General features: G+C 40.6%; 1 protein-coding gene across 2 annotated transcripts; it reads right to left on the bottom strand.

The window, feature by feature from the left end:
* Positions 1-260: 260 nt before the first annotated feature.
* AMPD1 (adenosine monophosphate deaminase 1) lies at positions 261-22,622 on the bottom strand. 2 transcript variants are annotated; one of them, XM_002810395.3, is made up of 16 exons: positions 22,525-22,622; positions 20,538-20,549; positions 15,648-15,828; positions 13,829-13,994; positions 11,282-11,447; positions 7,359-7,578; positions 6,694-6,823; positions 5,451-5,645; positions 5,028-5,159; positions 4,509-4,672; positions 3,035-3,161; positions 2,688-2,851; positions 1,914-2,034; positions 1,072-1,245; positions 801-911; positions 261-435 (listed from the first exon to the last, which is right to left on the bottom strand). In XM_002810395.3, the coding sequence occupies exons 1-16, from the start codon at positions 22,544-22,546 to the stop codon at positions 277-279; spliced, it is 2,244 nt and encodes a 747-aa protein (XP_002810441.2). In that variant the 5' UTR covers positions 22,547-22,622; the 3' UTR covers positions 261-276. The 2 variants fall into 2 exon arrangements, with proteins under 2 accessions (XP_002810441.2, XP_002810440.2); XM_002810394.3 differs by lacking the exon at positions 20,538-20,549 and having other exon boundaries at positions 22,525-22,621.
* Positions 22,623-22,809: the final 187 nt, after the last annotated feature.

Below are 22,809 nucleotides of genomic sequence, written 5' to 3'. Positions count from 1 at the left end.
TGCAGTCAGAGAAATCTACGTTCCCACTGCTACCTTTCACCAGGTATATCCTTGTGCAGGTTATTAACCTTACTAGCTTTAGTGTACTAATTTCCCCCAAAATGGAGATAATAATATCTACTTTATGAAGGTTGTGAGAAGGATTAAATGAAATAATATCAATGGAACATCTAATATTTTCTTTGGTTTATAGTAGGGACTCAATAACAGGTAACTATTATTATTCAAACTCTACAATGAAATTCTCACTCATATTATTATTTGGTTTACTTTTTTTTATTCTGTTGATTTAAGACCCTCAGCAATTAAATTGAGTTCATAACACCAGGTTTCATAGCGATAGGCCATGCGGATTTGGGCTACATTTGTCCTCCGGATATCATTTCCAGCAGGGCCTTCCTCAAGGTAATTGTCGCCCAGAAACTTTACTTTCTCCTATAAGAGAAAAGGATGGCAGAATGATTGTTGTCTCTTTTCACCCTGGTATAGACAATAACTGCATTCTTTACAAAAATTCCTTCCTTATGTTAGCCACTGACAAAAGAATAATAATAATAGACCATTAAAAGCACTCATCTAGTGCCTCAGTGTTCACAGTCTGCTGAGAAATCAAGTGTATTTTACTTCCCTTGCCCAAAAGGCACAGGCAAAGAGATAGAATATCCCTTCTAGTCCCTGTCCATGGTAACTGCATATGATTCATGGGACAATTTTTCTACATGTGTCTCCCAACTACTTTTTCGGTATTCAAGTTAGCAGACCCTATACTCAGAAGGGAAGCCATTTGAGGACAGGTCTACCTCATGAGAAATTCCACACTGCAAGACACTGTTCCTTGCCACTTCGCACATATCACAGGTGCTCAGCTTGAAGACTTGTGCAGCAATAGCATATTCTTCCATTAGGGGCTCCTGCAGTTATATTAAATGAGGAAAAAAGAGGAATGAATTAATGAATAATATGCATCCTGCACGAAAAAAATAATGAAATACCTTTATTTGACTTTCAAGTTCTGGATGGGAAACAACAGTCCAGCAAAATATACTTGTATTGCCCAAGTCCATACTATACCTTGGTAAAGTGGAATTGCATTGGGTCATCTGTAGAGAGTGAGATCATTAGCCCTTTCTGAAGGAAATCCAAAAAAGGATTTTTGGCATACTCTAGAAATAGGCTATTGTTACTTAGTGGTGACATGGCGATGGGAATTTGGGCTAAGAAAAACAAGTACTGTAGCACAGGACTCTGAAAAAGAAAAGTAAAAAAATGTTTAAAGATGTTGAAAAAGGAATACAAACTAGAAACACTACAATCTCATGGTCTGCCTTAAGCTTCCGCTTTCAACAAAATTATCACTTGTTCTTCAAGTCTCTTAGTAAGGAGAATTTAGGAGTTTTTCAATGTAAATGCTATTTAGAATAAATGTATTTAGGATACATTAATTTTCAGAAACATTGAGTCAAACTAGATTGTTTATTTGATCTATAATTGCCTACGTTAGATGGTCTGTCTCAGGCAAAAGACTTTGCCTTGAAACATTATTTTTTCTCTCTCTCTCTACAAGACAGCTCTGACTCTCACAAAAAACATCTTGAAGCATGCTATAACAAGAAATCTGGCAAAAACTAGCTTAAGGAAAGCCAGGCCATCTCTGAATTATCCCTTGTCAGGATTCTAAGCTAGAAGTCAGGAGATCTGCGTTAACTTATCTCTGACAGCAACTAGCAAGGTAATCTTGAGCAGGTCCCTTTACTTCTTTCTGTAGAATCAACTACACTAAACTAAAAAATCTTTTATGCTCTACTTGAATATGATTCCAGTGTCGATAATGACTTGTGACAGTATGGTTGGTTAAGGGAAAAAAGATTCCTCTAGCTCCAATGTAAAAGTTAAGAAGAGAGCTTCCAACTCACCTTTTTTAAATTTAGGCCATGAGAGATATTATCTGCTATCATGAATGCTGTCATGAGATGGGTGAGGGCTCCAGCTTCTCCACAGTGAGGTCGGAACAGAAATGTATTCATGCCTCGTTCCCTGGGGAAATAGAACTGTTATTGGAATCGCAGGTTCTGGGTATGGAGTGATTCACAGGAAAATTCAGTAGAAAAGTGAACACTCTGGGAGGAAGTAAGCCATCCAAAGGATTCAGCAAAACAGTCCCAAATCATAATCTTAATTCTTGCTAAATACAAAGTTTCTAAAAAGAGGCAGCAGAGGATATGGGGGTAAGGAAGCAAATCAAGTGTTGATTGCCTGGGTGCAAATACCTTCAGTCTCAATAGGAAATTTACCAATATCAACATCTCATCATTTATTCTATTCTATCCAAACTTTAAGGGAGAAATGTTTCCAGAAAACCCCAATATAATATTCTTCTTATTCCGTACCCAAATATATCAAAAAGGGCAAAATATATGAAGTTTTATAATTAACTGCGCAATAATTAGTATAAATTCCTAAACTTCCCCAAAAAAAGGAACTGTGAAAGTTATTGAAAGCATCAAAATATCGATTTCTGCCCCAAAGTAAATAAACTGAAGAAAAAAGTTAAGAGAAAGAAATTTCTGATTTGGGCCAATTGGAACCATCACAGTAATGCATGAGGCCCTTGACCACCTTAAGTGCCAATATATGTGGAAAGAGCTGTGTCAAATAGACCCTCCTAGCTCCAGTTCTCTCCTACTTACTTTCTCAGGCTGTTGAGCACCATGATGTTTGCATACATGTAGTAGGCATAGTAAGTGTAAGATGGATTCTTTTCCAATGTCCACTCCTGGGGCTTGGGACTCTTGGAGGAGAACATGTGGCCACTGTGTTTGGACTCATCATCCACACTGTCAAAGCCAGTGATCTGTTAGGAAAAGTGAGCCATGCAATGGGTTCAGTCCAACTTCAGGGTCCCAGTCCTCACACAAACTTTCAGGTCCAAAGGCACAAACCAAACATAAAGAGATAAGCACCAAGAATTAGTCATGACCAGGTAGGGAGGCTGGTTCCTGAGCAGCAGTATGAAGGCCTGAAGGGTCATGCTTACATGCTTGAGGAAGACACTGAGTTCTGGGTCAGCCTGGGGGTTGATGGTGGCCTCGAACACTGGCATGAAAATATTCTCCAGCATTTTTCCAAAATGTGGAAGGAAATTCTTGGAACGGAACACATCACTAGAGGCAAGAATGAAGAGAATTTAGGAGAAAAAAAGATTTATAGGACTGATAGCCCCAGTGTGAGGGAACCAGAGGATCGAATGTCATGCACAGGAAAAGACGTGGTATATCTGTCCTAGGTCCATGCTCCTCATACATTCTTCTTGGTCCCCTATAGAGAGGGATTCAGTTTGGGCTGCACATAGGAAATAAACATTTTTTGGTGGACCCTATGCCCCCATCTTTTTTACAAACCTTTGTCATAAGAAAACTAAACCTTCACAGCTGAGTCCTCATAGAGGAATATTCAATTATGTCATAAAAGCTTCAATATATGTGTGCAGCTACAAGACAATGAACAGGAAATGATTACCAAGAATACCTCTGATCTGCAATTTAACAAACTCTGATATAGCATTTAATGTATTCCAACCACTCTTCTAAGTGTCCAGAAATATTAGCTAATGTAATCCTCATAACAACTCAATAAGTTAGGTATTGTTTTTAACCTTGTTTTAGAGATGATGAAACTAAGGTACAATGGGGTGATATAACTTAACCCAAGGTAACACAGCTAAATGGTTGTGTTACCTTGATTCAAGAATTGCCAGGATTCAAGTATCGCCTCTCTGGGTCCAGAATCTATCCTCCTAACCAACCTACTGCCTCTCTGCCTATTAGGAAGTATTATCCCAATCAAAAAATTACTTTTTTTGGTTAAAGAGACAGGATGAAACTCTTGCATTGCAGTAGGTCACACAGAACACAAAGACAGGTAGCCAGAAAACATATAAACACCCAAGTTGGATAAAAGATCAATGATACTGAACAAATCAAAAGAGAAGCCATCCCTGAAGGCGATGAATGATAGCAGGTGGTATGAAAGGGAGATGACATCCTCAGCAATACCATTGATAAATACTCACTGATTGTGGAGAACTTGAGCACTTGTAGGTGGGGCAATTGACAGACAGTAGTAAAGGTTCTGATACAAGAAAGCCACATCCCAGTAGAGATGAGCATGGGAAGGAATGGACTTGACACAGAGAAGACCAGGTAAAAGAAAATGTATACCAAACGGTACATAGTTCTTATTCTATCTTAGTTTTAATCATTCGCAGTAAGTTATTTATGATCTTCATAAAGCTGGAGGACTTATCTGAAATGATCTGCCTAACTCCTGTCTGTGGTTAAGAGCACTGTACCCAGAATGGACAAAACGAAGCATGCAGGACCCAATAGCGAATGCTATTTTAACAAAGCTGATTTATTTCTAGATGGGCAACACGTTCCTTGTTCATACACGGGAGTTGAAGCAGATGAGACAAGGGCAGGCTCTAGAGTTTCTGATGGGCAGGTACATACTAGATCCTGGGAACCTGGATCATCCATGTCATGTTGGGGCAGTGGATGCGATTGCAGACGAACCAGGAGGAGAGTTTGCTCCACTCATCAGGACTGCGGCCATAGATGGACAGGCGGGGCTCAGCATGCTGGTACTTGGCCTCCACCAGGTCCGCACCTACCTCCTGCAAAGCCAAGAGAGAAGTCCAAGCCAGGGATTCCCACAAGTTCCTCTGGGGTTCTAGGGAGAGGAGATTCCCTTTCTAACTCTTCCTTTCAGAATCTGAAAAGGCTAGGTCCTTAATCAATCTCAAAACCATACCCTTAATTTCTCTACCTTAGGAATAGAGGTCTTTAAAAATCATTAGAGTGGATGTGTCAGAGGAAATATTTATATTCATTTGTGTAGTGTTTGGCCCCAGGGATAGCTCCCTCCCTCCCTCCTTCCCTCCCTCCCTTCCTTCCTTCCCTCTTTCCTTCCTTCTTCCCTTTCCTCAAGAATCATGCCAGATACCATAGATCTGATTGGTTCTGCCTCACCTTGATGATAGTGGCAAAATATTCCCCATTAATGTAATTGTCTGTCTTCAAGTAGAGGTCCCGTAGCTCACTTGCTCCTACAGGATTATATTTGTCATTGAACTTATCAAAACGCTGGAAGGTCTGGCGTCCCTGAATCAGGAAAAAAGAGCAGAGATGTATTATTACCAGAGCTGTCTGGACACAGAGAGCTAGGAAATAGTCAAGCAGACCTGGGGTCTGGTAGTGGGGGAGGGCATTGGGCTCCAAGAATGGAATTTGGGACAGGTGACAATGAGCAAACTTCAAAATTGTTTGTGGTGCTTTCAGGCAGCACGGTAAGCCAAGATGGTTAAGAGAGCTCTGAGAAGAGAGGGCTTGTAGGAGAAAGACATGTGGGGTTCTGAGTATTAGAGTGAAACTGACATTGCCGTTTCAACCTACAGCATGAACATCCAGAGAATCAACAGTCAGGTCATAAGGATGCATTTTTAATTTAGCAAAAAGTTCCTTTAGGGTCATATTCTTCTCTTTGGTGCTATAGACCACTCTGTCAGCATCAATTTGGTAAGATTTCTTAATAAAACGCAGCAGATGTTTCTGGTTCATGCAAGCGGCTGCATGGATATGGGTGTCCACCTGTATGTATATTCAAAGAAAGAAAAAAACATCAATCAGCCTTAGTTATGCTACTCTGTTTAGAGGCTATGGTGCTGCAAATCCCACTGCGTTGGGACAAAGTAAATAATGAAGATGTGAGCTGACAGTCGGTTGAGGTGGTCCAGCAACAAAAAACCCATTACAACTGTGATGTGCCCATGCAAGGATGTGAAAGGTTAGGCTAGATGTAATAATAATGCTTGCTTCTTCCGTATATTTGTACATCCAATTTATTTCCTACGTCTGATCCACACATTCTTCTGGACCATTCTTCACTCCTAAAACCCAGCTGGAAGTGAAGTAACTACCATAACTTTCAGCCCCTAAGGAGAAAGGATTGAAATTATGAAGCCATGACAGTGATGGCTTTTACGAGGTAGATATTCTTATAACTAAATTTTATACACTGAAATTTCAGCAGATTAAGTAATTAGTCCAAAGTTGTATAGGCAGCTGAGCCAGGATTTGGGCCTGAATCTCTGCTCATGTATTTCCTATTCCCAGTTCCTTGTAATCATTTTAATGGTCAGAATACATCTTGGAAGTGTGTCTAGTTTATTGGATTTCACAATCTCTAGGCTAGCTCATTTGATATTCACAATCCTCATGTGAACTGGACTGTGCAGGTGTAGTTCCCAATTTGACAAATGAAGACACTGAAATGAAAATATGTCGTCCCTTCCTCCAAGGTCTTACAGTCAGGAATTCAAAGAAAAGGACTAGAAGGAAGATCTTTCAAATTCTAGAATGGTCATTTTTGATGTTTTGTTGTTGTTGCTATTTTCGTTGTTGAGGATAACTATAATTTTTTATGCCAAAAATGTGGCAAACCTTTCTATGGGGAAAACAATAGAAATGGCACTTAACCCTAACTCACTAGACATAATCTATTATCTGTTTTTAGTAAAATCCACTTAACCTGTAGAAATCTTAGATTAATCAGAAACACACTCTTTTCTTGTGCTTCTCAATAAATAATTGAATTGTTTTTGCCCAGGAATTACCTCTGAGCAACTAAAATGTTTACCTTCCTGCAGTTATAAAAATCTCGGTGGGGGTTGTTTTTCAGCTCCTTTAACTCGTCCATCTCGTTAAGCATCTGATGGACCTGGAACTTGGAGGAGAGGAACTTCAAGCGCCGGTGGGTATAGGTCTTACTGTGAAAAATAAAATTACATAATTCCAAAAAGTTTCAGACATTCAAGAAAAACAGTCACAATTTCAAAACTCTCAGGACCTTTATCATTCATAGGAAATAATTATTGGAACAAACCTTTCAGTTTACTCTGCAGTTAATCCCATTGAGAAGTAGTGCGCTCCAAGGGCTTAATCTTTTCAACAATGTTGGACATAATAATGAGGGAGAACTTGGAAAGGTATCTTAAAACTCAATGGAGAGAGTGTTGTTCAAAGTTAAAGGTCCTGGCTTTGGGGTCAGCAGATTTGAGTGTGAATCCTGGCTCGGCCAGCTGTGTCACTTTAGGCAAGTTACTTAATTCATCAAAGTCTCAGCTCATAAAACTGGAATTGTGAAAATAACCACCTCACAGAGAAAGTGTAAGCAATAAAAGGAACAATGTGCATGAAGGGATTAATATAGTGTTTGAACATAGTAAGCATTTAGTAAAATACTTAGTCTCACTATCAGTAGAAGTAGTACTAGTTGTTGTTTAGGTCTCGCCAAACACTTACACAGGTCCTTGAGCAATTAAAGCAAGTAAAAAATTCATATCATCTAAGAAGGTGTCCAGATTTTGGTAAGGAAGTGGCTTAGGCTCATCTTTGCTGACTGCTGCTTCATTAGGATAGACGTAAACTACACCGTCCTTCATTTTGAGGTGATAGCCCAGGTTTTCAGGAAGGTTGTCTGTTCGGAAAGGGTCCTCTCCCTTCTTCACAGGAGGAGTAAAGACTTTTTCAATCAAACACAGAGTAATATATTAGCACATAGGATGAATGACCACATAAAAATAACCAAAATCTGAAATACTACAACATCTCATTAGTTTGGAATCCAGTACTTAAGTTGTAATTATCTGGAATTAAGCTAACCTTTATTTTTGCATTATTTTTTAAAGGTGACTTAATAGTATAAAATAGCTATAAAAATAATATGTTGGCCAGGCATGGTGGCTCGTGCCTGTAATCCCAGCACTTTGGGAGGCCAAGGCGGGCAGATCACCTGAGGTCAGGAGTTTGAGACCAGCCTGACCAATATGGTGAAACCCCGTCTCTACTACAAATACACAAATTAGCCAGGCTGTGGTGGCGCGTGCCTGTTACCTCAGCTACTCAGGAGGCTGAGGCGGGAGAATCACTTGAACCCGGGAGGCATATGTTGCAGTGAGCTGAGATCGCACCACTGCACTCCAGCCTAGGCGACAGAGGGAGACCCTGTCTCAAAAAAAAGAAAAATAAAATAATATGTTTTCTAGTGTAAGAATGATTTTTCAAGTTCTTTGGAAGAACTATTTACATAAAGTAATCAATATACTACTTACAAACAATCTTCATTATTTACTGAAGTTGGTCATCAAAGGCTTTCTGTTTAGAGCATATTATTAGCTCTTAGATAATAACATAAGAATAAAAGTCAAACTACAGTTAAAAAATAGAGTTTAGATCTTTACCTTATTTAAGCCAATCTTTTTTATTAGGCGTAATTTAGAGTGTTTTTTGAAATAAGCTTTTAAAGATCAGTTTTGGGTTCCCAGTAAAATTGAGTAGAAAATGCCGTTTCCAGGCTTGGCACAGTGACTCACGCCTGTAATCCCAGCACTTTGGGAGGCCAAGGTGGGTGGGTCATTTGAGGTCAGAAGTTCAAAATCAGCCTGACCAACATGGTGAAACCTCATCTCCACTAAAAATACGAAAATTAGGTGGGTATGGTGTTGTGCGCCTGTAGTCCCAGCTACTCAGGAGGCTGAGGTAGGAGAATCTCTTGAAAGGAGGTGGAGGTTGCAGTGAGTGAGTTTGTGCCACTGCACTCCAGCGTGGGTGACAGAGTGAGACTCCCTCTCAAAAAAAAAAGAGAAAAAAAAAAGAAAATGCAGTTTCCCCACAGCCCTTTACCCACACACGCACAGCCAGTCTCCACTCTTGACACCCTGCATCAGAGGGTCCATTTGTTATAATAGATGAATATACATTAACACCTTGTAATCACCCAAAGTCTATAGTGCACATTAGGGTTCACTCAAAGCCTATGGGTTTTGGCAAATGTATAATGACATGTATCCACCCTTATAGTATCATACAGAACAGTTTCACTCCCCTAAGAATCCTCTGTGCTCCACCTAAAGTTGTTTTAATGTAAAAAAGAGATATAAAATAAATAATTATTGTAAGAGTGATAATTCTTATGAGAATTATTTTTCCCACCTTTTAAAGCACATACAATTTCTGCTAAAGGAATTGAGAAGAGATTAAGTGAATGTGTTCCCTTCTTTCCACTGCTAGAGATTTCAGCCTAAGGAAGCCATGAACACATTTCACACTGTCAGAGCCTTTAAGAATTTATCCTTTTGACTTTCAACAAGTTATGGTCATTTATGCCTCTTCACTGCTGTGCCCAAGGAAGGCATCAGAAAGTCTCCTGTTTACAAGTGATGCCCACAGCAGCCAAAGTGAGAAAAATAGCATAGGAAAAAAAACAGTCTGCACATTTCCTATTCAAAATTGGGAGATAAGGAACATAAGAGAAGTGAAACAGCATGTTACTACAATATTTGTTACTACTATCAAATATTAATTTTGAAATCCTTATACTTAAGGATTAATAGCTCACTATTAATGATATAATTATTATTAAAGTGTAACTTAGGGGAAATAAAGACAAGACAAACTAAATGTCAATATTATAGAGGATGGGTAAGCCACTGTTATGAGTTACCAAACTGGAGACATGTTTAATATGATTTTAATATTAAAAGGAATTACAGACAGGGAATTGTGGAACTGGAGATCTTTAATAATATTACAATTTGGAAGTTCAAAAATCTCTTTTTTTTTTTTTAGACGGAGTCTCGCTCCGTCACCCAGGCAGGAGTGCAATGGCGCGATCTCAGCTCACTGCAAGCTCCACCTCCCGGGTCACGCCATTCTCCTGCCTCAGCCTCCCGAGTAGCTAGGATTACAGGCGGCCGCCACCGCACCTGGCTAATTTTTTGTATTTTTAGTAGAGATGGGGTTTCACCGTGTTAGCCAAGATGGTCTTGATCTCCTGTCCTTGTGATCCGCCCGCCTTGGCCTCCCAAAGTGCTGGGATTATAGGTGTGAGCCACCGTGCCTGGCCTCAAAAATCTTAAATATTTGCCTCCCCAGAAATTTTAGTTCTAGTAGTGTAATCCTAAAATTGTAAGACAATTACAGGAAGATGTATATATAAAGATGCTTATTGTACCCTTTTTAGAAACAAGTTTTAAAAAGTCAGAAATTTAATTGCCTAAAAATAGGAATTAAGTAAATTATGTTCCAGTTATACAATAGAAATCTGTAAAATTATTAAAATCTGATTGTTGAAACATATGTACTTAACTTTCTACAAGGCAGAAGGTAAAAACTGAGATAAGTAAATAAAGTGCTATGGAAAGTCAGAACATGTAGTTTACATCTATCCAGAAGGCAAGAAATGATAGTATTTGGGCTGCCTCTTGAAAGATTGGGTTGGCTCTGGAGACTTGGGCATGTGGTGAATAAGTGAGAGGAAGGACAGCCTGAGCACAGGGAAGCAGAGCAGCAATCTAGGAGCAGGAAGGTGTTGAACTATGTAGGGAACGAGAAATATTTCCAACCAGAACCAAGAGTATAAAAATGGAGCAGAGAAAGTAAGTTCAGAAATAGGTTGAGTGTGCAAGTTCAAAAATAAGCAGGCCAGGTGTGGTGCCTCATGCCTGTAATCCCAGAACTTTGGGAGGTTGAGGCAGGCACATCGCTTGAGGCCAGGAATTCAAGACCAGCCTGGCCAACATGGCAAAACCCCATCTTTACAAAAAAATACAAAAATTAGACAGGCATGGTGACGCACACCAGCAATCCCAGCTACCCGGGAGGCTGAGGCAGGAGAGTCGCTTGAACCCAGGAGGCGGAGGTTGCAGTGAGCCGAGAGGGTGCCGCTGCACTCCAGCCTGGGCAACAGAATGAGACCCTGTCTCAGAAAACAAACAAAATGTAGTTAGGCGGCCAGAGGGTGTGGGCCTCAAATGCCAGGCTAAAGACTGGACTTTGCTTTGTAGGTAGCAAGAAGCAGCTAAATGTTCTTGTCAGGAGAAGGATGTGCTCAGATCTGTGTTTTAAAAATCAGCACCAAAGTAAAGGTGAACCAAAAGAGAGTGAGACTGAAATTTAGCAGAGTAATGAGGAAGCTCTTGCAATAATCTGGGCAAGGAGAAGGATAAGCCTGAATGAGGGTTTAGGGAATGGTGAAGAGAGAAAGTTCAGAGAGATGTTGTGCAGACTGAATCAAGTGATTGGACACGTGAGGAAATGGGGCCAAAGATGATTATGACTATGATATTTTTAGACTGGATTACTTATAATCTAGAGGCATATTTTAAATTTAATATTTAGTAGTTTAAATAAAATATGTTTCATACATTATGTAAGAGAATTGTTACCTGGATAGAAGCTCTCATTTGCTACCCAAGCCTCACCATCAATATTCCGCAAGTATTTGGAAGGGGTTTTAGGGAACCTCTGAAACGACTTCTGCATGTATTTCTCACGTATGCATAGTGCCCGATACAGACCTTTGCAAACAATTTCAAAATCTTCAACTGTAACCTGCCAAAAAAAAAAAAAAAAAAAAGTCGGCATATCAGAGTCAATCCCAGGAAAAACTGAGAAGTGAGTAAAGCTTATCCCTGGCACCTCCCAGCTCTCCTGTGTATCGCAGCCCATTCTGAGCCTCACCACTCACCTGGCTGCTTCTTAACTGACTTGGGACCTGGATCTCCCTCCCAGAGCAGGTCCTGAAGCTTTTCTGGCTTTTTCATCTCTACCAAACTTACCTGTCCTACGAGTCTTTCCCTTGTAGTCCTGTATTTGTTTGTTTTTGGTTTTTGTTACATAGCAGGGATTATCTAGCAAATAGGATTAAAAGAATCCATTCTAACATGGTATATAATTTCTTCCTTCCAAGTACGTGTGAACATTTTAAGTACAAGACAGTACCTCAACTGAAAGACAATGTGACTCAAATTGTGAGAATTCAAACCACTCGGTCAGTGAGGGAAATATTTTGGGTTGAATAAGGGGTCACAAATCTCTCAAACCCATGCACGGCCTTCTTCAGCTACGATGGATCACAACATCATTCTGTGAGAAGTTAGTCTTTTAGATGATTCTAAAGGGAATTTTATTTCTGGGTAAAAATTGAGAGATTCTAGAGGAAAGCTTTATTAGAGCGGCTGGAAATTTCCTCTGTCCCCATTCCCAACTCCTGGCTGGGCCAGGCATGCCCAAGTAGTTACAACTTGAAATCACTGAATGTTCATTATCAGAACCCAAAGACTTTTACTGTGGGACTAACATATGCTTGTCCCCAATAGTTTAAGGTCCAGATATTGATCCTGAATTAGTTTTAACTATTTTAAAGACCTGCTGACCTTGGCCAAAAGCGTCTGGCACAGGTGCTAGGTCTGGGGGTCTGCTTCCCTGCTTCCAATGGCATGCGTAGCTCATTGCCACCTAATAGGCCACTAGTCTATCAGGTCCTCAAGAATGAGAGTTGGGTCTTATTCACCTTCATGTTCTCAGCACACAATGCCTAGCACAGAACAGATGCTCAATAAAGACTGATTAAATCGAATCAAGTGTTTACCAGGAATTAATGATCTTGGGAACTGAGCCCTGATTTCCCCTTTGCCTCTCTGTTTAAATGACAAGGGTGAAGACTAATTTGGGTACAGACTACCACCCGGTAGAGCGTAGAGTGTTGCTCAGCAGCCCAGCCACATTCAGCCAACTGGTACAGCAACATACTTCGTTTTTCCCAGTCTCCAGGTCAAGGTTTCAGGTGCCCTCCAGCTTTCATAGGAGGAGAAGTACTCCTTGACTTGTGTACATTTTGTTCGTCCTCCTAACTTCTTTTTATTCTTGTTTTCATTTCTATCAAGCATGCAGGTATGAAGTTTATCTCCAAATGTTTATGTTATTTTGAATTCTGGAGTTCTCCAAACTGTGTTTCCCCTGTACTCATCTCTATTAGGCACTTCTTTTTAGTTATTTAGTGTCTAAACCCCCTGCCATTTAGAGAGCACCCATGTTATACAGAAAATGAATAAACAAGAATGAGATGCATTTAATTGCTCTGTCACTTTTAAGTATCTTAGGACTGACCTTAAGTGGGTCAGTTACATGAGAAGGGGACCCAGCACTGGTCATTAAAACTATATTTGGAGCATCGACTGATGGCTGCACAGCAGTTTCACCAATATGATGCTGATTCCGAAAGTCCATGTGGCAGAGATTTATTAATTGACCAACTGTTCTGGATGAGACAAGCAGGTCAAGTTGTTTGTGACATGACTTTACTATCCCTGTGGCATCCTAGAGTCTGTTCCAAGTAATGATCTACTGTGTAACCATCTGTAATGAAATTGGAGAGTTCAGCTCGTCAAAAAACAGTAGCCTCGTTAGGATTTTCTAACCTCTCTCTCATCTTCCTTCTTTTCTCTGGTTCCTTCTTTTTTCTCTTTCCTCTCTCTTTCTCTGGATCTGTTTTCTTTGGTTGGTTTATGCTATCTGCAACCCTTCTCACTATCCTAGTTCTGCTGGGGGGGGGGGGGGGTCCTTCTTTTCCCCAGAGACTCCGTGCCTCCCCAGAGGCTCCCTTTTCTGATTTATGACAACATCAGTGAGACTTGACCACTCTGCTGCTCTCTTTGGTCCTTTTTGCCAAAATCTGTCCGTTGTATTCTGTAACATACACACTGCATTCTACTCCATATTCTCCATGTGCAAGCAAATGAGATAGAGGATAAATTATGTGGGATGATAAAAACAACAGAAATATAAGACATACCATGTTAGTATTGAAATGCATTAATGAAGTGTAACAAAGGACAGGTGAGCTAATACCTCCCTCAACAGGAAGGAGAAGAAGAACTGACAAGCTGAATGGCTTCCTGGTTGCTAAGTCTGAGTGGCAAAGACCAACTCACCCCAGAGGCATAGTCACCAGTGATCTGCACTCTCTGAAAATCAGGCACGGTCTGGTAGGTTGGAGATGAGGAAATGTATTCATCAATGTGGGACAGTTTGGTGGAAGATGTTTCACTTAGTGGAATGGACAAATTAACAGTCTTCCGTCCTTGGAAACGCTTTTTTCTGGGTTCGAAATTTAAAAGTAAGAGTTAATTTTGTCTTCATCAGGCATTTCATTGTGATAGATAGATGTTTCTCTATACAATTTTATTCTGAGGACAAAAAGTAAAAATTAAAATGTGGTTGGGTATCAGAAACAGGATCCAAGCATAGTGGGAGGAGAAATCACTGAAGACACATGACCTTGTGCCCCTCTCCCTGGTCTACCTTGGAATGGCCTTAGCAATCCTACTAGAAGACCTTCACCATGACACCCTTCTTCCCAGGCAGTCCACTCCCAGCAGAATAGGCAGTCTAGGTACTACAGAAAACACAGGTTATGTCAGTTACTACCTGTATCATTTTATTCATGTTCCTTAAACATGGATAAAGGAGCTCCCATCTACCCACCTAAAACAAATGGTGCAAAAATGACTACCTTATAGGATTTCTATGAGATTTAATGTATATAAAATGCCTAGCACAGTACCTGGAACTTATAAGGTATTTAATATTATTTTCTCAAATCAACAAGTATTTGTTGAGTTTGACCCAAGTTTATTGCTTTGACCCAAGTCCTGTGTTAAGTCCTATGGGGGACACCAAAGGAGGTAGATTGCTGTTCTTTCCTTAAAGATGTAAAATCAAGAGAAAGATAGCAGAATAGTCTTTTCCCCATGAAGCTGGTGGGATGAGGGGAGTACTTAAGGAGGGGGTTCCAGCAAAGTAGTTAGTATAGGTTTGAGGTTTGAGGACTAAAGTGTGGCTGGTAGTGAATCCTAGAGTGGTTCAAATAAAGGAAAATAGACCTGGTGGAGAGGGATTTTCAAAGACTGCTCGGGGGAGGCAGCAAGTATGCATCATAGACATAGGATGAGCAGGGCATGAGGGCAGAATTGGAGAGCAGTATTCCAAAGGCCAGGAGGTGGTCAGACTAACTGGAGGACAGGATTCGTGTCAGGGAGCATAACACTAAGGTTGGCTACGGACAGAGTCTGAAGATGAAGGCTCTTGAGTCCCAGTTTATATTACCATTGTGTGTAAATTGAATATGTTCACAGCAGCCATTTGCCCACTTTGGTTTGAAATAATTCTATGGTATCTCGAAGTCCTCTTGCTTAGATGGGTAGGGAGGCTTCAATCAAGGAAGATATGGACGAGATAGGAGGCCCACTACTTTCTTCTTTTTTCATCATTGGCCCCTCACTCTACTCACTCTAGCATATACAGTGTTGGGGGGAAAGGGAATTTTTTTTTTTTTTGAGACAGACTCTCACTCTGTCACCCAGGCTGGAGTGCAGTGGGGTGATCTTGGCTTACTGCAACCTCCGCCTCCCAGGTTCAAGCGATTCTCCTGACTCAACCTCCCAGGTAGCTGGGACTACAGGCATGCATCACCATGCCTGGCTAATTTTTGTATTTTTAGTAGAGACAGGGTTTCACCATGTTGACCAGGCTGGTCTCAAATTCCTATCCTCAAGTGATCCACCCACCTCGGCCTCCCAGAGTGCTGGGATTACATTTGTGAGCCACTGTGCCCAGCCTTAGGAATTTCTAACTCTGGCAGAGTTCTTTCTCTGAGTTGAACCATCATTTGGATAAATTGAACCATATCTTCCCTGGCAGATACCCCTCCTTAGGTGCCAATATACTAAGCACTCCCCTTACACCACTTACCTCCTGGCTTCTGTGGAGGTGGACAGAGTCTCCAGATGGAATACGTGTGCTTGCATCTCATGATGAGAAATCGGACAGATCTCATCCACATCAAAGGGGGAAATCTCTTGACGACCTCCTTCATCTTTGACTTCAGAGGCAAACACTTTTTCAGCAAAGTTGCGCATTGCATCATCAATTTCTAAAAGAGGTTTTCACATATTAGTGTTCAAGCCCCTTTTCAAAAGTCATCTGAGAGTTTCTGCTATGTGTAAGGCATGGGGCAAGGACTGTGCTGCGTGCATGGCTCCCCTGCTTTCCAACCAGGGTCCCTGAAACACCACACAGCTCAGTGCCTGCTCTCCTTTTAGTGGGTTTCTGTGTGGGTACCTTGAAAATATGCTCTCAGAAACATGGGTCAGATTCTCACAGCACATTTCAGAACAGTCCTAAAGATGGTCCCAAAGATGAGACTGGGCTCTTGTAGGACTAGCACCTCAGTAAAATCACCTGTTTCTGGCAAGGCTAAGTTTGATTTCATAGTTTGAACCATGCAGCACAGTTCTTCCCATTAGGTTGGTGGAGTTTTTCTGATGGTGTTAAATACGTGGATAGGGTTATTGGTCCTTGGAGTTTTTCTTGCTGAGGAGAACCAGTGATTCCAGTGATCTAAGTAGTTCTGAGAAATAAATGTGTACTGTAGGACCTTTCTTCTACTTAAGGCAGATACTGTGTTTCTCTCACACATCAAACCTTATTTTTTTCAAATCCAGGCAACTTGGTGATATGCTGCTGTATGCAGGGAAGGACCACTAACATTTACTACCTAGTGCTGGAAGTCCCATTTCTTGTGGACATAGGCCTCAATAATGAATGACCCTTGGAAGGCCAATTTTACTTGTACATACCCTAATTTTCCCATTCTTAAAATGGGGGGAAATGATGCTTCTTAGTTTGGCAATGAATAACCCCAAGACCCTCAAGATATAAGAAAACCAGTGTCTCTGGGCACAGTGGCTCATCCCTGTGATCCCAGCACTTTGCGAGGGTGAGGAGAGTGGATCCCTTGATGTCAGGAGTTCGAGACCAGCCTGGCCAACATGGCGAAACCCTGTCTCTACTAAAAATACGAAAATTATTGTGCATGGTAGTGCATGCCTGTAATCCCAGCTACTCAGGAGGCTGAGGCAAGAGAATCACTTGAACCTGGAGGCAGAGGTTGCAGTGAGTTGAGACTGCACCACTGCACTCCAGCCTGGGTGACAGAGCAAAACTCTGTCTCAAAAAAGAAAAGAAAACCAGTGTCATCATATAGGATGGTGATGGCCATCAAGTATCTGCCTTTCTGTTAAGTTCCACTGTGTTCTCCAGGTCCTCAGTGTTTTCTGTTTGAATAATCATTACCTCTAATACTTTTCCTGGTATTTCCAGACAAGAGCTGGTAGCAATAATGACAATAGCAAATAGCTAGCTGTTTGGAGCAACAGTAGAAGACAGAAACATTCCCCACAGGATGACAGAGCAAACTGTATGTAGAGAGAAAGATGCCCCCACCTATTAATGTCTATACAGGCCTGCAAAAGTCCATATTTTCTATTCTAAATTCAGTAGATGTCATGTGTTCAAGCTCCCTGCTCTGCACTTAACACCTCCTACATCTTCGTCTATTTCCATTTCTTAATCTGTAAAGTGGGAACACTAATACCTACCCAACCTCGCTGGCAAGGCTGTTGTGACACTAAGTGAGATAATGTATGGGGAAATGCCTTAAAACAAATAAAGCACCAGATTAAATTGAATGATGTAATGTGTAGCACTGGTCAAACAGATATTTGGTGTGTGGGGTTAGCTTTGGACTATGAGTGAAATGATAAATGATATGACTTAGTACATGATGAAATGTACATTGGAGATGATAGGAATTGATTCATAACTTCCCCAACAATAACAGTCAGGTCAGCCAGTTTTTAAAACGGGTTTGTTACAGCAAAGTTAACAGAGAAGCCCACTATGTTGGCCAAACTTTATGCATCTATTTGCCTTGTTAAACTCAAACACCTGAAACCGAAAAGCATCTTTGGATGCTATAAGTAGTTCTTTGGCAAACATCATGATCCATGAAGGAACAAATGGAACACCAAGTAAATGCATTTGATGGCCTGATAATGCCTCCACACCCTACTGCCAACTGATCCCCAGAAATAATGTCACTTCTTCCTAAGCATCATGAGCAAGCACATGCATCTCAAGGGAGCGTGGCAAGCAGAAGTTGGAAGAGGCTGCATGTACCGTGAAGGGCAAATGGAAACAGGACAGTTGGTTATGAAGATGAGAATGAGGATTATGATGCAACTGATCAGTCATGCTGGGTCTGCAGCAATAATGCTGGAGGCCTCAGGAAGGACAGTATGGAAATGGATGCCCAGAAACCAAATCCTACTTGCTTGATATCTGGCTCTTCCAGAACAAGCATTCATTGTCTGGGACTGCACATTTCTATTTGTTTCCTATTTTAAAACAGTATTGTTTTTACTAAGATTGTATCTCTCTAAGACACTATAGACAGTTGAAAATTAGAAACTCTACTCTTAAGAAGTAGCTTACATGATGACCAGAAATTATATGGTTGATATTTCCTTCCACTGAAGCAACCACTTGTTTTGACTTCACGTAACCACAGCTGAAATTTGACTCTTAATTCAAGAGTTCTGCCTTTCAAAAATACCTTGAGGAGTGGGCCTGGGCATGGGTGACTCACACCTGTAATCCCAGCACTTTGAGAGGCTGAGGTGGGAGGATTGCTTGAGGCCAGGAGTTCGAGACTTTGGAGCCTGGGCAACATAGTGAGAACCTCACCTCCACAATTTTTTTTTTTTTTTCAAAAATTAGCCAAGCATGGTGGCATACACATGTAGTCCCAGCTACTCAGGAGACTGAGGTGGGAGGATCATTTAAGCCCGGAAGGTTGAGGCTGCAGTAAGCCACGTTCGCACCATTGCACTCCAGCATGGGCGACAGAGTGCAAACAAACAAAACAAATTTCAGGGAATGGTGGTGATTATAGAAAGGAAAGAGTGAAACTTATATTTCAAAAGATAAGTAGATAGGCTGGGCGCGGTGGCTCATGCCTGTAATCCCACCACTTTGGGAGGCTGAGGTGGGCAGATCACCTGAGGTCAGAAGTTTGAGACCACCCTGGCCAACATGGTGAAACCACGTCTCTACTAAAAATGCCAAATTAGCTGGGTGTGGTGGCACACGCCTGTAATCCCAGCTACTCCAGAGGCTGAGGCAGGAGAATTGCTTGAACCCGGGAGGTGGAGTTTGCAATGAGCCGAGATTATGCTACTGCACTCCAGCCTGGGCGACAGAGCAAGATTCCGTCTCAAAAATAAAAATAAAAATAAAAATTAAAAAAAGAAAACGTGTGTCTTAACAGCTGGATGGCCTTGGGCAAACCACACAGTAACTGGGAGCCACAGTGTCCATCATCATAAAGGGGAATGTTAATAATAATAATGTCAACTTCAGAGAATTGTTATGAAGATTACACAAAAAACACTTTAAAGCTATGCAGCACTGTCCAGAAGTTGGAGATTACTATTATTAACACAGGAAGTGCGAGACTCTTGAGAAGAGGAATATCATGCTTGCTTCTTAACAGGTCCAGAAAAACATGCTTGTTTCTCAGCAGTGCTTTATTAATGTGTAGGAAAGACAAGGTTGTAGGCCTTTCATCTGTCACATTTCATCTCCCAAAGGAATTCAGAGGCAGACCTACTATCAGCCAGCAAAAGGACAAGTCTAATTTGAGATTGAGGGGAATATACAACCAAAGTTATGGTTTTATCTAAAATAGGTTTTTAAGGCTGGGCACGGTGGCTCACGCCTGTAATCATAGCACTTTGGGAGGCTAAAATGGGTGGATCACTTGAGGTCAGGAGTTCAAGACCAACCTGGCCAACATGGTGAAACCTCGTCTCTACTAAAAATTCAAAAATTAGCCAGATGGGTGGTGGGCACCTGTAAACTCAGCTACTCAGGAGGCTGAGGCAGGAGAATCACTTGAACCCGGGAGGCAGAGATTGCAGTGAGCTGAGATCACAACACTGCACTCCAGCCTGGGCAACACAGCAAGACTCCATCTCAAAAAATTTAAAAAAAAAAAAAAATAAATAAATAAATAAATAAATAAATAAAATAGGTTTTTATTTTATCTGGTCACAAAAATTAACAATTTTTTTTTGTGCTGGAGTTGCTTTACTAAGGCAAGATTCAATAGGCCCCTTTGGCTAATCTATGTCATTTATTTCAAAATATTAAACAGGCCGGGTGTGGTGGTCCACACCTGCAATCCCAGCACTTTGTGAGGCTGAAGCAGGCAGATCACTTGAGGTCAGGAGTTTGAGACCAGCCTGGCCAACATGGTGAAACCCTGTCTCTACTAAAAATTAATCAGGTGTGGTGGTGTGCACCTGTCATCTCAGCTACTCGGGAGGCTGAGGCAAGATAATTAGTTGAACCCGGGAGGCAAAAGTTGCAATGAGCAGAGCTCGCACCTCTGCACTCCATCCTGGGTGACCATCCATCTCAAAATAAATAAATAAACAAATAAATAAGCAAAAGCACTGCATGAGGTTTTCTTTTAAACAGGTGTATATATATATATATATAATATATATATATATATATATATGTGTGTGTGTTTATACACACACTAGAATCCAGAAAAGCCATGAGCTTATTTGCTATGCTATGGGATATCTATGGTCATTATGAATCTTTGTTGACTTTCAAGGCTATTATTTAATAAACACTGCTGAAAAATAGCCATGTTTCTGAATTAAGAAATAGTATCTTTTTTTTAATTGATACTCTGACAAATGGCAGCAAAAGTAATGCAATACTCACGTTTCTCTTTAGCTGTATGAAGTAAAATAAAACAAGACAAAATATGTGAACAACTTTCTGTAATCATGGTGGCTATTAATCACTGCTTTGGGGTAGACGCATGTAGATTGCCGTTAGCTCAGCTCAGCCTTCCAGCTTGTCTACACTTTTCTGCCATCAGAAAGCTTGGGAATATGGTCATTATACAGCTCTTCATTTTCTTTTCTTTTCTAATATGTCTCTTAACATTTTTAAGCATACTTTTTAAAAGGCACTCTCTATAAAATATGATTTTAAAAAATATCTGAAGAAGAAAAATGGGAATATGCCTATATGATGTTGGTAGTAGTAAACTTAAAACAGCTCATTTGGTAAACAATTTAGTAACACCTACCAAACAACCATTTCTGAGACGCTATCCTACGGAAATCATCCTTAAACATGGAAAAAGCTTTAGGTGTCAATATTGTTATGGGAACATACTTATATTTATAAAAAACCATAAAGAGGCCGGGCGCAGTGGCTCACGCCTATAATCCCAGCACTTTGGGAGGCCAAGGCTGGCAGATCACGAGGTCAGGAGATTGACACCATCCTGGCTAACACAGTGAAACCCTGTCTCCACTAAAAATATAAAAATTAGCCGGGCGTGGTGGCAGGCGCCTCTAGTCCCAACTACTCGGGAGACTGAGGCAGAATGGCGTGAACCCGGGAGGCGGAGCTTGCAGTGAGCCAAGATCGCACTACTGCACTCCAGCCTGGATGACAGAGCGAGACTCTGTCTCAAAAAAAAAAAAAAAAAAGCAAAAACAAACAAACAAAAAAACCCCCCAAACCATAAAGAACCTAAGGGATTCGTTAAGAAAATAGAATATGCAGTCTTTTAAAATGGTTTTTAGGAAAGGTTTGGGATACCATGGTAAAAGGATAAGTTGTAAAGTTAAACCAAAACATTATCCTGCCAAAAGCAGGTTATAAAATTACATGTGCAATGTAATCATAACAGTGCCTTTTTAAAAAAAACTCTTTAATTTTACACAGAAAATAGATTGAAAAGAAAAAAACACTAAAACGTTAAGAGTGAATATCTTTGGATAATGGATGTGCAGATTTTTAAAATTATTACTTTTGGCTGGGTGCAGTGGCTAACACTTGTAGTCCCAGCACTTTGGGAGGCCGAGGCGGGCAGATTGCTTGAGCTCAGGAGTTTGAGACCAGCCTGGGCAACAAAGCGAAACCCTGTCTCTACAAAAAATACGAAAACTAGCTGGGCATGGTGGCAAGTGCCTGTAGTCCCAGCTACTCAGGAGGCTGAGGTGGGAGGATCACCAGATCCCAGAAGATTGGGGCTGCAGTGAATCGTGATCGTGCCACTGCACTCTAGCCTGGGCAACAGAGTGATACCCTGTCTCAAAAAATAAATAAATAAGTAAAAAATAAAATTATTACTTTTACAGAATTTCCCAACTTTCAAAATGAATGTTTATTACTTTTATTTTTTCAGCACAATTTCTATTTCACATGAAACATGTATTGCTTTTATCATTTAAAAATTATAACATTATTATTTTAAAAATTACTCTGTGTGCAAACCTGGACAACAGAAAGCCATTCTCGTGAACCATCAGAATACACACATTGGGTTATTTTTGTCATGTTCATGATTTTCAGCTAATACCATAGCTAGAGTGATTATGCAGGAGCCGTCTCAGAGCTATGGCAGCACAGGTTTTGTTTAGACTAGCAGAATAGATACTAAATATTTCACAGAGTTTTCTAATGGGAACATCAAAGATACAACATACATGATAACAGTTTTAGAAATTTACCCACATCCCAAAACTAAAAACAAACAAAAAACCCTTGAAAATATTTTGTGTTTTCCTGAAATGTATGTTAAAGCTATCATGAACCCTAAATGAATGATCAAAGCTGAGATGGTAGCTAAAGGAACAGTTGCTTATGGAAAAAAAAACAACTGAGCTCTCCAAACACTTCGTACACCTACCTGGGAGTTTGAACAGAGGCATTGTTGCTGAAATCCTTGATTCTAGGATAGCACAGTAGAAAAGAAGAGAGAGGAGACTGTGGGGTGACTGACTGACACTATAAAATATCCTGACATTCATTTTATTATTTTGCTTTGCCCCCTGAAATTTGACCCTTCTCTGCTAAGTGGAGAGAGATGAGCTTTGGACCTATTTATAGCTTGAGGCATTTGATAGTGAAAAACAGGTGAAGCTTTCAGTCTTTACTTTGGGATTAGAAGATATCTGTGGTGGGCCAAAAATTG

The sequence above is a fragment of the Pongo abelii genome, chromosome 1 (assembly GCF_028885655.2).
Source record: "Pongo abelii isolate AG06213 chromosome 1, NHGRI_mPonAbe1-v2.0_pri, whole genome shotgun sequence".
NCBI lineage: Eukaryota > Metazoa > Chordata > Mammalia > Primates > Hominidae > Pongo > Pongo abelii.
The sequence above is the reverse complement of the archived record's forward strand: the minus strand, read 5'-3'. Positions and strand labels throughout refer to the sequence as shown.

What these genes read in the sequence shown, in the direction of transcription:
- AMPD1 (XM_002810395.3), bottom strand. Translation starts at nt 22,546, where the DNA reads ATGCCTCTGTTCAAACTCCCAG. An exon ending in GTGCTCAACAGCCTGAGAAA is followed by an intron (nt 2,035 to 2,687) that starts GTAAGTAGGAGA and finishes CTATTTCCCCAG; the next exon opens with GGAACGAGGCATGAATACAT. An exon ending in TGCAATTCCACTTTACCAAG is followed by an intron (nt 912 to 1,071) that starts GTATAGTATGGA and finishes ATATAACTGCAG; the next exon opens with GAGCCCCTAATGGAAGAATA.